The 15,000-nt window shown below is 44.0% G+C and overlaps 1 protein-coding gene across 3 annotated transcripts in view; it reads left to right on the top strand.

The window, feature by feature from the left end:
• The window catches only part of LOC110500035 (transmembrane and coiled-coil domain protein 3), a 40,921-nt gene that overhangs the window by 14,883 nt on the left and 11,038 nt on the right, over positions 1-15,000 (top strand). Inside the window, exon 1 of one of the 3 annotated variants that reach the window (XM_021577147.3) lies at positions 1,471-2,028. The exons of the other annotated variants lie outside the window; for them this stretch is intronic. Within the exon in view, the coding sequence (XP_021432822.1) occupies positions 1,969-2,028 (60 nt within the window). The 5' untranslated portion in view covers positions 1,471-1,968. Of the gene's footprint in view, positions 1-1,470; positions 2,029-15,000 lie in introns of those variants that run through there. 3 annotated transcript variants of the gene reach the window in all.

Genomic DNA, 15,000 nt, shown 5'->3' with positions numbered 1-15,000 from the left:
AGATTTTCTTATTGAATTATTTATGGGGACCTTTATCCTTGGAGACAATGATGGGGTATCCACTACCTCTTCCAAAGGGTGACATGCTTAGGCCAAGGCTACCTCACTTAACTCACTATAGAAATGCTCGATTTTTATCAGCTATCTTACCAAGCCGATGTCTGTAGCACACATGCATGCAGTAAAGCACCTACATGGGGCAATGTTGAGGTTTCTGTGGAAAGATGTGGCAGTCTTTATTTTTTACATGGGGTAACACAAGTATATATGAAGACTATACAAAGGACAATTGGGCTAGGGGGCGGGGATAGGGGAGGGGCTAGGGGGTACAACATCACATTAGGCCCTTAAGGGACAGACAGACCTACACTTACAATACTAACCACTTTTTTGTTAGTAGAGTATTTAATTGTCTTAAAATATAGTTAAAAAAAAAAATTTAAGGTAATAAAATGTGGTGTTTTGTTTGTAAATGTACATTTCTGAATATGAAATTTGGCCAAAAGTATAATGCAATTAATTACCTAAAATTGTTTCAACTTATTTCTATCGTAGAATCTAAGCAGTACACCTCTCCACAATAGTGTAAAATCTTCATAAATGTGTTCAATTATAAATCCACTGATGTCTTGCCACAGTTTTACATGAATTTCATGAATACAATGCCAAAAAAGATGCAACACCGTTTCTGGGTGGCCAAATGGTACAATTGGAGTTAAACTTAAACTCTTAAACTTCTTCATGTAGTGGTTGGCAGGATAATATTTATGAATCATTTTAAAGGAAACTTCCTTCATTTTGTTAACAAGTAGGTATGTGTGTGGCAAAATCCAAACTTTTCCCTCCACATATATTATCAATAAAACCGTTCCATATGTGTGTGGCAAAATCCAAACTTTTCCCTCCACATATATTATCAATAAAACCGTTCCAATAAGGCATCAATAAAACCGTTCCAATAAGGCATGACATACGTTATATAGATACAACATCCTGCTGAAACAAGGTTCGTATCGCTCTGTTGTTGAATGGACCAAAAGAGGAACAAATCTTTCCTACTGATGAGTCAACAGGGTTAATGGAATGTAGGCTCTGAGGGTCAGGTCTTCACACGTTCCTGAATAACAGAGCAACACCTGAGGGAATGGCATCTAAAACAATTGCAAAACCTTTAGGTGTTACAGGGATCTTGTATGTGATAAGAATTCCTTATAACTAAGTAAAACAAACTTCTGCATTTACAAATTGGCTCACCAATAGGATATTATTTCGGGAACCAATATTCTAGAACAAAGATGTGCCAGTCACAGACAGGTGCGGACGCTTGATGATATCAGTTATCAGGGAGGTCATGAGGCGCGGCCACTGTGATCAGGACCGCGCTAAATGGACATCTCCCATTCGGTGGAAAATGACAATGACCTTCATTGTATCTAGCGCTATATTAATTCGACATGCCAATAGTAAAATGTTAGGTCGTCCCATGGGCAGCAACATGTGTATGGGGAGACTGACATTTGATGCCTTCTCTCCATTTCTAGGCTACTTACTACATATTCCTATTTCTCATCGTAGATGGTTGTTTATTTCAACATAGGCAACACACTCTCACCCAACTCAACTCTGGCTACAGTTAAAAATATAGATTTTAGATACATGATTGTGAGGTTAATTCAGAGTCCTAACGGGTTAATTACACGGGCAAGTCATAATTGTGTAGGTTAAATATATCAATGAATTGACCCCCCTCCCTTAGTAGTGGGAGGAGTCGAGTGGCTTCCCACTCTGTCCTGTGCTTCGGAAGCAGATTACCTCCGGAGACACTGATCACCCGACAACTGTGGTGGGTGACAGAAGTGAGTGACAGCTCTCGGACCTGGACGGCGTGAGCGCGATGGACAGTTTGTAACTTTGCTTTTGTAGTGGAACGTCAAGTCCACATTCACGGACCAAACTACGTACGGGACTATGCCCAGTGCCGATACAAGTTCATCCGAAGTAGAGAGATATAACATCTGCGGCGAAATGGTAAATATGCCTTCCTGATCACATTGGTGTCACGTATCTGACTGCGTCTGTAGAGCTAGCCAACATTTGTCACGTTTGTTATTCGGTAGCGTACAATCACTTCTTCGTGGCGGTTGTAGTGGACAAATCGGCAGTAACAACCAGTTGTCTCTATGTGAATTCTCCCATTCCCAACTAACCGTAGCTTACAAAGTATTGGGCTATACCTTATCCGTGACTGATTGTCGAGTTCGGAACCGTTCCATCGTGCAGTCCCAAATGTTGGGGCGACTTGATTTGGAAATTATGTGCAGCATATCCATTACACAATGTGAGACTGTAGTTAATTGCAACCGGACATGTTTAGGATTCTTTTCAGATAATTCCATAATTAAAGATAGGCTGTTTGTAAATTGTGGTCATTTCTTTATTGCTTTATTGCTTGATTTTTTTTGGTATCTAGCCAACACATGTCTAACTGAATTTGTTATTTATACACTCAGTGTTTGTATCTGTTGTTTTGACAGCCAGGTATAACCCGGTTAGTCAAGGATTTGTACTGCTGGGCAGGTGTTTCATTGAAGGCAATAGCAGCTTTTTTTTTCACAAACTACGTAGCTATTGCGTGCGACCTCTCTGTCAAGTGCATTAACACAACAGCTGTTGAACAAATTTACGAAGTAGGTTTTAGTCATTCGGTTCCTTTACCCCAATTGTTTTGTCGGGAGCGAATGTGCAGCCAGATGTTTGTGGTGGACGTGGCCCATAAACGCTTTGCTTTATACGGTCATTCCAACACCAAATAGTTTGCAACGGTATAGTTGTTTTGTCCCTGGTTTTGTGTTCATTCTTAACTGTAATGTCGTGGGTGAGATACAGTGACGAGTTATACTTATAGCACAAACGACACGGATAGCTGATTCCCATACCATGACCCATTTAGGGGATAGGCTATGCAAAACTACATCGAGCTATTTATCCTAGTATATGACAAACCACCCCCTCAATGATTGGATGAAAGAGTGAACATGTAAAGAACGGTATGTACTCAGGGGTCTAGCTGGTATTCAGCTACAGTGCCTTGGCCGAATACTTTCGCAAGGCACTGTATATATCCCATATAGAGGGTAGGCATAGGGGAAAGGATTGAGATCATGCAGGTGAGTCAAGGGGACGGCAGGGGGATGGCACTGGCATATTCCACATATTCTATCTGACAGTGGAAACCCTTGGTCGGTAACGGCTACTGGAGTGGACAGGAGCGTTTGGGGACTCCCGGGCTCTCGCCAGCCATCCATACGTTAATTAGCATGGCTGGAGAGTGGCGGCTTGCCTGTGAGTCAACTGGGACGGCATAATCGTGGCTGGAACAGACTACAGAGCAGGGAGAGGAGAGGCTGAGAGACAGAACATACACTTTTCACCCTCCCTACTACACATGCCCCATATTTTCATTACAGGATGGTTGACATGTTTTGCAGTTTGAAGGAAAGTGGCCTAGATTTAACATCCGCAGACTAGCATTTACATTATGGAAGACAAATCCATATGTTGTTGTTATTACTGGTGATGATGACCACACACACACACACACACACACACACACACACACGTTGTAGCCAGCAGCACTCGACAGTCAGTGTGTGTCCATTTGGCATCTGTCATATAAAAAATGTGTCCCTCTTCCTCCCCTGCCTCTGCTCAGCCACCATCCCCACTCATTCATATTTAATAACACACACTGACTGAAGCTGGCACATTTCACTGAATATAAAGGGATTTCAGAGAGATGAAACTTTCAAACCCTTTACATCAACAGAGATGCTCGAATTCTAATCTGCCAAACAGGCAGACAGACACAGTCAGACAGGCACAGACAAGCAGACAGACACAGACAGTCAGACAGGCGTGTGATTGATGGAGAGTGTTATTAAGGTTGGCTGTTATTTATTCATTAGTGCCTCGCTAGTCTTTCCATCTTAAGTACTGATTACACAAAGGTCAGCTTCACTGTGTGTGTGTGGTGTACTGTCGCATAGTGTGTCTGTGTGTATATGTATGAAGTTTAGTGCCGCATGTCAGAAGTTTATGGGTAGAATATGTTTCTGTCCTTTCTCCTCTGTTTAAGTTTAACTAGAAAAGTTACTCCCTGGAAGTCTGCCCTTGGGCAGAGTACGTTTCTTAAGGCTGTGTTTTTCCCTGCCTGCTCCACTCAGTTAAAGACTGGAATTTTACTACCTGAGGTCTTATTCCAACTCAACACAGGAATAAAAAGAGTGTGTGAGTGTGTGAGTGTATGAGTGAGTGTGTGAGTGAGTGAGCGAGTGTATGAGTGAGTGAGCGAGTGAGTGAGAGAGCGAGTGTGTGTGTGAGTTTGCGTGTTTGTGCACTTGTCTATTGCTGAGCTGTTTTTGGCAGTGTAGTAACAGGCCATTAAACAGTGTGTTGTGAATGCAATTTACTGTGTCCCCAGGGCCAGTGCATTGGAGAGAGAGAAGTGGCTGATGGCACATTCCAAAGGCCTTAATGGCCTCTTGGTCTTCAGCAATTAGGAAATATCAAGCTAGTCGGATTGATGACTTTCTGGTATCCTTTTCTATGGTGCCAAAAGTGAAAAAAGTATGCATTGAGGATCTATTGGAGATAACAGACATTAGAAATAATTGAAAACTATCAGAATGCAGGGAAACCAGGCATCATTTTTATAGCAGATTTTGAGAAAGCCTTCAATAAAAGTATGACTTGAGTGTATTTCTAAGTGCCTGGATTATTTCAACTTTAGAGAATCTCTTGTAAAATGGGTAAACGTCATGTGTATAACACTCCTTTATGTAAAATGATAAATAATGGTTATTTCTCAAAGGTTTGTATTGTTAAGGGGTGTAAAACAGGGTTGCCTTCTTTCACCATACTTGTTTGCTATGGCCATTGAATAGTTCATTATAAAAATCAGATCCAATTTTTAAAAGTAAGGGGTTAAAAATGTATGGGTTAGAAACAAAGGTATCAATGTATGCTGATGATTCAAGTTTTCTTTTCTCGAGTCCACAATCTTTAACCCTGAATGGTCTTATTGAGGACCTGGATAATGTTTCCAGTTTATCTGGATTAAAACCCAACTATGATAAGTGTACTATATTACGGATTGGGTCTCTAAAAGTCACAAACTTTAAATTGCTATGTGGTCTCCCGATTACCTGGGTGGATGGTGCTGTTGATTGGGCTTGGTATACACATTCCTGAAAAGTTGAATGATCTTGCAACTATCAATTTTGATAGAAAACAGATAGGATCTTGAAACCATGGAAAGGGAAACACCTGTCAGTCTATGGGAAAAAGACACTGATTAATTCTCTAGTCATATCACAGTATCTATTCATGGCTCTACCGACTCTAGGAGAGAACTTGAAAAAGCAATGTGAGCAAAAACCATTTCATTTAATTTAGAATGGAAATCAAGAAAGTTAAACAGATCTATTTATATAATGAATATGCGTTTGGATGGCTAAAACTATTAAATATCAAGGCATTAAATCTCTTCTCTAATACAACGTTGGATGCAGTTTATGGTAGAGAAATTAACGTTCAATTCTCTGGCAACAGCTCTGGTGGACATTCCTGCAGTCAGGATACCAATTACACAGTCCCTTGAGACATATGTGGCATTGTGTTGTGGAGAAAGGAGAAATGCTCACTAACATGGATGTAAATAAATTTGTGCCCAAAAGTTCAGAGATATTATCGAAATTTTGTGCGTATGGAAATTTTCTGGGATCTTTAACTTCTACTCATGAAACATGGGACCAACAATTTACATGTTGCGTTTATATTTTTGTTCAGTATAGTTTATGCCACTAATTAAATATCATAAATGGCTGATGAAAACTAATATAAATCGTGAAATGTATCAGTTTCGCAGTCAAGAGGGTTGACAACTATCCCGTATAAAATTACGATAGTTGGGAACAGATTTCCGATGTCCCAATACCATGGCATCGGGATTATGAACTACTGATATACAGTACAAAACAACAATTGATGCATTCATTTGTTATTTTCAATTTAAGCTATTATATTAAATTCTCGCTACAAACAGAATGCTCAGTATATGGGGTATTCAACAGTCGGACCGGTGCAGACTCTGCCATGCAGAAAACAGAATTAGTAGAGCATCTCTCTTGGCACTGTCCATCGCTGGCTTGTTTTTGGAGTCAGGTCCAGGCATGGTTGTTATGCCATAATATCAGGGTGGTGTTGGACCTGCCAGCTATTGCTGGAGGATTTGAAGGACACAGTCAGCCAATAGGAAATATCATTGTGCTCTAGGGTACAATGTTTCTTTTTGGGGCAATTTCAGCAGAAATGTTGTCGATGGGGAGGTTCAAGTCTCTAGTGAGACACCATGGTAGAATGATGGGGAGGTTCAAGTCTCTAGTGAGACACCATGGTAGAATGATGGGGAGGTTCAAGTCCCTAGTGAGACACCATGGTAGAATGATGGGGAGGTTCAAGTCCCTAGTGAGACACCATGGTAGAATGATGGGGAGGTTCAAGTCTCTAGTGAGACACCATGGTAGAATGATGGGGAGGTTCAAGTCTCTAGTGAGACACCATGGTAGAATGATGGGGAGGTTCAAGTCCCTAGTGAGACACCATGGTAGAATGATGGGGAGGTTCAAGTCCCTAGTGAGACACCATGGTAGAATGATGGGGAGGTTCAAGTCTCTAGTGAGACACCATGGTAGAATGATGGGGAGGTTCAAGTCTCTAGTGAGACACCATGGTAGAATGATGGGGAGGTTCAAGTCTCTAGTGAGACACCATAAGAGAATGATGGGGAGGTTCAAGTCCCTAGTGAGACACCATGGTAGAATGATGGGGAGGTTCAAGTCTCTAGTGAGACACCATGGTAGAATGATGGGGAGGTTCAAGTCTCTAGTGAGACACCATGGTAGAATGATGGGGAGGTTCAAGTCTCTAGTGAGACACCATGGTAGAATGATGGGGAGGTTCAAGTCTCTAGTGAGACACCATGGTAGAATGATGGGGAGGTTCAAGTCTCTAGTGAGACACCATGGTAGAATGATGGGGAGGTTCAAGTCCCTAGTGAGACACCATGGAAGAATGATGGGGAGGTTCAAGTCCCTAGTGAGACACCATGGAAGAATGATGGGGAGGTTCAAGTCTCTAGTGAGACACCATGGTAGAATGATGGGGAGGTTCAAGTCCCTAGTGAGACACCATGGAAGAATGATGGGGAGGTTCAAGTCTCTAGTGAGACACCATGGTAGAATGATGGGGAGGTTCAAGTCCCTAGTGAGACACCATGGTAGAATGATGGGGAGGTTCAAGTCTCTAGTGAGACACCATGGTAGAATTATGGGGAGGTTAAAGTCTCTAGTGAGACACCATGGGAGAATGATGGGAGGTTCAAGTCTCTAGTGAGACACCATGGGAGAATGATGGGGAGGTTCAAGTCTAGTGAGACACCATGGGAGAATGATGGGGAGGTTCAAGTCTCTAATGAGACACCATAAGAGAATGATGGGGAGGTTCAAGTCTCTAATGAGACACCATAAGAGAATGATGGGGAGGTTCAAGTCTCTAATGAGACACCATAAGAGAATGATGGGGAGGTTCAAGTCCCTAGTGAGACACCATGGTAGAATGATGGGGAAGTTCCTAGTGAGACACCATGGTAGAATGATGGGGAGATTCCTAATGAGACACCATGGTAGAATGATGGGGAGGTTCCTAGTGAGACACCATGGGAGAATGATGGGGAGGTTCCTAATGAGACACCATGGTAGAATGATGGGGAGGTTCCTAATGAGACACCATGGGAGAATGATGGGGAGGTTCCTAGTGAGACACCATGGGAGAATGATGGGGAGGTTCCTAATGAGACACCATGGTAGAATGATGGGGAGGTTCCTAATGAGACACCATGGGAGAATGATGGGGAGGTTCCTAGTGAGACACCATGGGAGAATGATGGGGAGGTTCCTAATGAGACACCATGGTAGAATGATGGGGAGGTTCCTAATGAGACACCATGGGAGAATGATGGGGAGGTTCCTAATGAGACACCATGGTAGAATGATGGGGAGGTTCCTAATGAGACACCATGGGAGAATGGAGGGATGCGTTAGAAGAGGAAATGGTAGAATGGTGATTTACTGGGAAAGATGGGTTGATCTGTGGCTGTCTGAAGGATGGAATTGATGAGTGTTGGAATAATTTTATACACAAATGTACAGTATAAATGTTTGAGGTGGGGATGGGAATTTGTATGTTTTGCATTTGACTATTTATGTTTTGTGTTTTGGTTTCATGCTGTGAGAGGTGTGTGCTGGCCCTGGTGATGATGGCTGCGCTCGCTTCCATGCCTGCCCGGGGGTCGGGCAGGGCTTGGTTCTCCCCGCCCTATGAAAATACTTTTGGGCTCGGCATCTCGGGGCGGGTGGGGGCGAGCACACCCACTGACCAGAGCGACCACGGTGAGAGCGGCCATTAGTATTGTCTTTGTGTTGTGTTGTTGTTGTTTTAAAGAATAAAAAACCCAAATAAAAAACAGTGTGCGCTCAGACCAAATAAAAAACCAAACAGGACCAATAGTTCTACAATAGGTGATTAAATGAGCCAGCCTCAAGGCAACAAGCTCTTGAGTTCTCATTTAATGTTGCTGCTGTTTCCCAGGGCATCATGCTACATACAGACACGGTTTCAGTCTGGATGCATATAGTATTCATGTCTACAATCTGACCACCTCAATTAGAGAGCACACATACCTCAAACTAGTGTCCAATCACCGTAAATCACTGAAATTGCTCGAAGGGCGAAGGAGGGAGAGGGTGGGCAGGAGGGAGAGGGTGGGCAGGAGGGAGAGGGTGGGCAGGAGGGTGGGAGGGAGAGGGTGGGTGGGAGGGAGAGGAAAGGCCTCAATGTATTGAATTATGGGTCCCTAGTCTCTGAGACGCTCCAACGGGCATTGTGGTGAGGGGTAGCCTAGCAGCTGTCGGTCCCTTCTGTTGTCAGGGCAACCACAGAAGTCTCACCCCTTCCCCACCCCCCAATCTTATACAGGCTTTGCCGCTGAAATCTTTCTATGCTCCCCATTCCCCCCCCCCCCCCCCCCCCCCCCCTCTCGCTTCCCTTCTCTCCTCTCTCTCTGTCTCTGTGCATGAATGATGCTCAAAGGCATTTATTCACTTTGGGGGTGTTGCTCTAAAGCTTCTCTCTCTCTCTCTTTATCCTGTCTCTGTGACATCAACTGTTCTGTCTTTCTCTGTCTCTCTCTCTCTTTATCCTGTCTCTGTGACATCAACTGTTCTCTCTCTCTCTCTCTCTTTATCCTGTCTCTGTGACATCAACTGTTCTCTCTCTCTCTCTCTCTTTATCCTGTCTCTGTGACATCAACTGTTCTCTCTCTCTCTCTCTTTATCCTGTCTCTGTGACATCAACTGTTCTCTCTCTCTCTCTGTCTGTGTGTGTACAGTATTCATGGACTCGCCCTGAGTTGTGTGAGTTGGTGGGTAGGATATGGGTTATCCATGGTCTTTGGGCTAGGATCTTTCTGGGAATGAGGACCGAGTTATAGCAATTGGGGGGGAGGGGAGAAGAGGAGAGGAGAGAGAGTCCTCAGGCAGAGTGGCGTGTTGTGGGAGGAAGAGATGAAGAGGGAATCTAGTCAGAGCAAACAGGGGTTTGATTTAATGCACTAAAGTAGCTACTAGCTAGCGGCCTGTCTCCTCTCCTCTCGATAGTCTTAGCTCGATAGTCTTAGTCTTAGCTGACTTAGCTGAAGCTATACATATCTGGGACCAGATTGGCAGAATACTAGTTGGCACATCTTTTTAGGAATGTGCCTAGCCCTCTATCTTCCCTTCTCTCTCTCTGTGTGTGTGTGTGTGTGTGTGTGTTGGATTAGTGATTGAGAGTGAGCTAAGCCTACAGTGGACTGACAAACTAACAGAGATGCCGGGTATAGTGAGTAACACAGCCTCGGATTAACACACACTCACTCATCCAAATGATTTTCTGTATCACACAGCTGTCTTAACATATCATACCACCAGCTCAGAGCGGACTGGATCTTTTTAGTCAGTCATTATCTAACCAATCTCCACCTGTAGAAGCTTGTGTGATGATGCAAATTGTTGCCGACCATAATATTGACTCAATTAATGTCCATACAGCCCAGCTGTCATATTATAAAGCATTAAACACTCTAGCCTGCTGACTGCACACGTGTGTGTGTGTGTGTGTGTGTGCACACAGCCTATTCACACCAGTGGAGGCTGCTGAGGGGAGGACAGCTCCTAATAATGGCTGGAATGGAGTAAATGGAATGGTATCAAACACATGGTTTCCATCCATTACACTCCATTCCAGACATTATTATGAGCCGTCCTCCCCTCAGCAGCCTCCACTGATTCACAAACACACATAGGAATACAGCTGGTTCATATCAGCGAGCTACTCCCACTAGATTAGCGTGAGAGTGTGAAATCTACTGTACCATACACACACACAGCCAGGCTCAGAGATTGAGTTGACTAGATCAGTGTAAATTACGTAACACACAGGGGAGTGGCGTGTGTGTTAAAGAGAGCAAGCTAGATCAATTTTCTGCCCATTGGTTCCTCTGGCACATTTTCGGATGTGGATGCCTAGTCGGTAAACTGCTTTCCTAAGACCTCTGACACGTGTGTGTGTGTGTGTGTCCTGTGCCTGCCATGGAGGGTGTGTGTGTGTGCTGTGCCTGCCATGGAGGGTCTGTGAGGTGTGTGTGTCCTGTGCCTGCCATGGAGGGTCTGTGATGTGTGGAATGCAGCTTTGCTACTACCTGTCGCTCTTTCTTTGTCTCTCTCTTTAACTTTCTCACTCCCACTCTCTTTCTCCAAAAGGACGGTGAACACACTTGTCTGTGTGAGGAGTGTGATTGAGCACTGTGTGTGTTGGCTGCTAAAGCGTCTGATGACAATCTCAGTATAAAACCCCAGGCCTCGGGGTTCCCTCTCTGATTTAACCCTGTAGTTAAGACTCATTACAACAGGATTACACTGCTACACTTCTTCAACTCTTCTCCTACTCTATCTATCCATCCCTCACTACTTTATCTTTTTATAGCCATCCCCCTCTCTCTCTCTCTTTATCCTCACCCACCTCTCTCCATCTCTATGTGATCATCCTTCTCTCTCCATCTAAAAGAGTGTGTTGAGGGTGGTGGCTGCTGGGTAATCTTGGCTCTGGGGGAAAAAAAGAGATTAAATGTCAGATTACAGAAAAGAGAGGATTACATCTTTTCAGGCTTTTTTGATGAGGAGGTCCTGGCCTCACACGTACGTACAGACTGACACCACGTACGTACAGACTGACACCACGTACGTACGTACAGACTGACACCACGTACGTACGTACAGACTGACACCACGTACGTACGTACGTACAGACTGACACCACGTACGTACGTACAGACTGACACCACGTACGTACGTACAGGCTGACACCACGTACGTACGTACAGGCTGACACCACGTACGTACGTACAGGCTGACACCACGTACGTACGTACAGGCTGACACCACGTACGTACGTACGTACGTACAGGCTGACACCACGTACGTACGTACAGGCTGACACCACGTACGTACGTACAGGCTGACACCACGTACGTACGTACAGGCTGACACCACGTACGTACGTACAGGCTGACACCACGTACGTACGTACAGGCAGACACCACGTACGTACGTACAGGCAGACACCACGTACGTACGTACAGGCAGACACCACGTACACACATACACATTTTCTTCCCAGCCTTACCTCTCCCATGTGTTACAAGATTAGTGTGTGTTCCTGGATTTGTGCGTGTGTGTTGTTCAATGTCTGTGTACTGTGTATCTTTATTTATCCACCGGTGTTTTAATTAGTGCGTGTATATGTTGTTATCCAATGCAGCCATTTTCATCTCAATATCAACTCATTTCTGGGTAACAATTAAATACCTTACTGTGATTGTTTTCAATTCAAATTGCCCCCCAAAAAAATTGTGGGGAGGGGAAAGCTGAAAACAAGCTTTTATTGGCAGAGAGGTTTGGAATTCTTCCTTATTGATCTATTAACTAATTTCCGCTTGGTGATGTCATCAATCAGGTCAAAACTCCATCCCACCAAAACAGGCTGAAATTTCAGGCAGTCTTTTCAAACAGCTCTTACACGAAAAGTACATTAACATAATTTTCACAGTATTATTCCAACCTCATAGTTTAACAGGAAATAAAAAATAAAGTAAAACAGGACAATCTTGTTTTTGACCACACTGGGCCCTTAACAGTCTATTGATTTTTCTAGGATGGATCTCTGTCTTTTGTCACCTCCCCTGGCTCGCACTCTCTCTCTCTCTCTCTCTCCCTGTTACATGACATATTCTCTCCATCTGAGTGCTGACCTCGTCCTTGGCCTGACTTTGGGGACCCTCTTTACGTCTCTACCCTCTTTACGTCTCTACCCTCTTTACGTCTCTACCCTCTTTACGTCTCTACCCTCCTTACGTCTCCACCCTCTTTACGTCTCCACCCTCTTTACGTCTCCACCCTCTTTACGTCTCCACCCTCTTTACGTCTCCATAAGAGTGTGTGTTAATGTACTTGGCCCTTAGCAGTGAGATATTGAGGGCTGTGCTCTACTTGCTCGGGGCCTGGTAGCAGGGTCACTTTATTAGGTTTGAAACCACCCCAAATTATTAATTAGACACACACACACTCCTTTCCGGGATGCGTCCAAGTCGGTGCTAATGAGACCTCTGGGGCTGATGTGTTCCACTGCAGGCCCGCTAAAGGCTCATCAGACTTTATCTGTACACTTAAAAAGACAGAGAAACTGGAGGAGTTTGTTATCTCTAGCTTAGAAATTGGCTGTCATACTTTGATCTCTATTTCTCACCGGCTCTCTCATTCTCTTTGTTTTCATGTTTTCTTTCTCGTTCTCTTTGTTTTCTTTCTCGTTCTCTTTGTTTTCTTTCTCGTTCTCTTTGTTTTCTTTCTCGTTCTCTTTGTTTTCTTTCTCATTCTCTTTGTTTTCATGTTTTCTTTCTCGTTCTCTTTGTTTTCTTTCTCGTTCTCTTTGTTTTCTTTCTCGTTCTCTTTGTTTTCTTTCTCGTTCTCTTTGTTTTCTTTCTCGTTCTCTTTGTTTTCTTTCTCGTTCTCTTTGTTTTCTTTCTCGTTCTCTTTGTTTTCTTTCTCGTTCTCTTTGTTTTCTTTCTCGTTCTCTTTGTTTTCTTTCTCGTTCTCTTTGTTTTCTTTCTCGTTCTCTTTTGTTTTCTTTCTCGTTCTCTCTGCTGAAACATTGTCTAAGAAAGTCTGCTTCCCAGGAGGGATGACTCCCTGACACACACAGTCACACGTCCTAGCCCTCTGTCACTTCAGTGCTGAGCTGGTTATATAGAAATCCAAGTGGTGATTCTCTACACTCATACACAGGGGAGTGGGCAAGAGGAGAGCAGCTCAGTGTAGCTTAAATACCATAAACACTCTTCCATCATGTGGTACAGTCTGTGGCTGTCCTGTGTTACCTGCATTCACTCTGTGTGTGTAGTGTGTATTGTGTGTGTAGTGTATGCACTGCAGGTCAAGGCATGTAGCAGTAACCCAGGTATGTTTAACTGTCAGAGCCCAGCCCTATATTAGCCCAGCCCAGGGGTTGACCTGATTTACTAGTAAGTGTGTGAGTGCTCGTTGAGTGTAAAACCAAAGGTAAAGCTGCCACTGCTGCACACACACACACTCATAGAGAGAGAGTGTTCTGTTTCGCCTGTCTCTGAGAGTAGGGCTGAGTTGACAGAACACAGGTTTTTTTTCTTGCTGAAGTGTGTGTGTGTGTGTGGGGGGGGGGGGTGTTCTCCCTGAAGTGTGTGTGTGTGTGTGCTGGTTTGCGGACTGCAGAGCGAATCCGTTTGGTTGGGTCTGAGATCTGGTCAAAACCCGGTTCTGCTGAAATTGACTCATCAACTACCATTTCACACTAAACTGGATTATGTTATGCAGATATACGCTTGGGGGTGTGGCTACTGTCTCTGTGTGTGTGTGCGCGTTTCTTTGCGCAGTGTGTGTTTTATGTTTAATGTTGCATCCATCTCAGTGGAAATGGCACAACCTTCTGCGGAGGAGCCCCAGGGGGCCTGATAGCTCGTCTGCCCCAAAGTAGGCTACCCTCCCTGGGTACACAGTCCCTACTGCTCCCCTTTCCCCCATAGAGCCTGGAGCTTTGGCTGGCTGCACTTCAAACACTTCACTTCAATTTCACATCACACACACTCAGACCAGCAACCAACTAAATATTTCCAGCCCTTAAAATCGGTTATTTAATCAAATCAGGCGAGTCTGTGGCATTGCTTGACTTGGACTGAAATAGGTTCCCGGTACTCATTTTGTGTGCTGGTACTGTTTATATTTAGGTGCAGGAGCTCCACAATATTTTTTCGCTAATATTCTATAAGAGGAACACGAGTTCAAGCAGTAGAACATTTAAAGTACTGGTACTCAGCTCCGCTGAGCTCCTGCCCATGTTGAGCATCGGTCTGGGGACCTCTTTTCATTCACAGTGCTAGCCAGGCTAAGAGGCAGCACAGCAGGCAGAACAGTTCAAAACAATGACCAGACAAACAGTAGGCTAGTAGACAGTGGAGTTGGAACAGGTGGGAAGTGGGAGCAGAGGAGAGGAAGACTAGTAGCCCAGAGGGGGATAAATACAGGACAGGAATCAATGATTTTATATATACACCCAACCAGAACAATCACTGCACCGTCAATGATTCAGCGCTTTAAAAAAATATAGACATCAAAACATTTAGAAGTCCTATATTTCAGGTCTTTTTGGGAGCAGATTGAGGGAGCAGTGTTCTGAACGTAACTGCTAAATGGTCAATATATTGTTATGCAGGTTGAGTAGGTTTGCAACACATTTATTCTGGGCTGTGCTTTGCAAGGC

Source organism: Oncorhynchus mykiss, chromosome 21 (genome assembly GCF_057628025.1).
Source record: "Oncorhynchus mykiss isolate SJ-2025 chromosome 21, ASM5762802v1, whole genome shotgun sequence".
In the NCBI taxonomy this organism is placed as follows: Eukaryota; Metazoa; Chordata; class Actinopteri; order Salmoniformes; family Salmonidae; genus Oncorhynchus; species Oncorhynchus mykiss.
The sequence above is the reverse complement of the archived record's forward strand: the minus strand, read 5'-3'. Positions and strand labels throughout refer to the sequence as shown.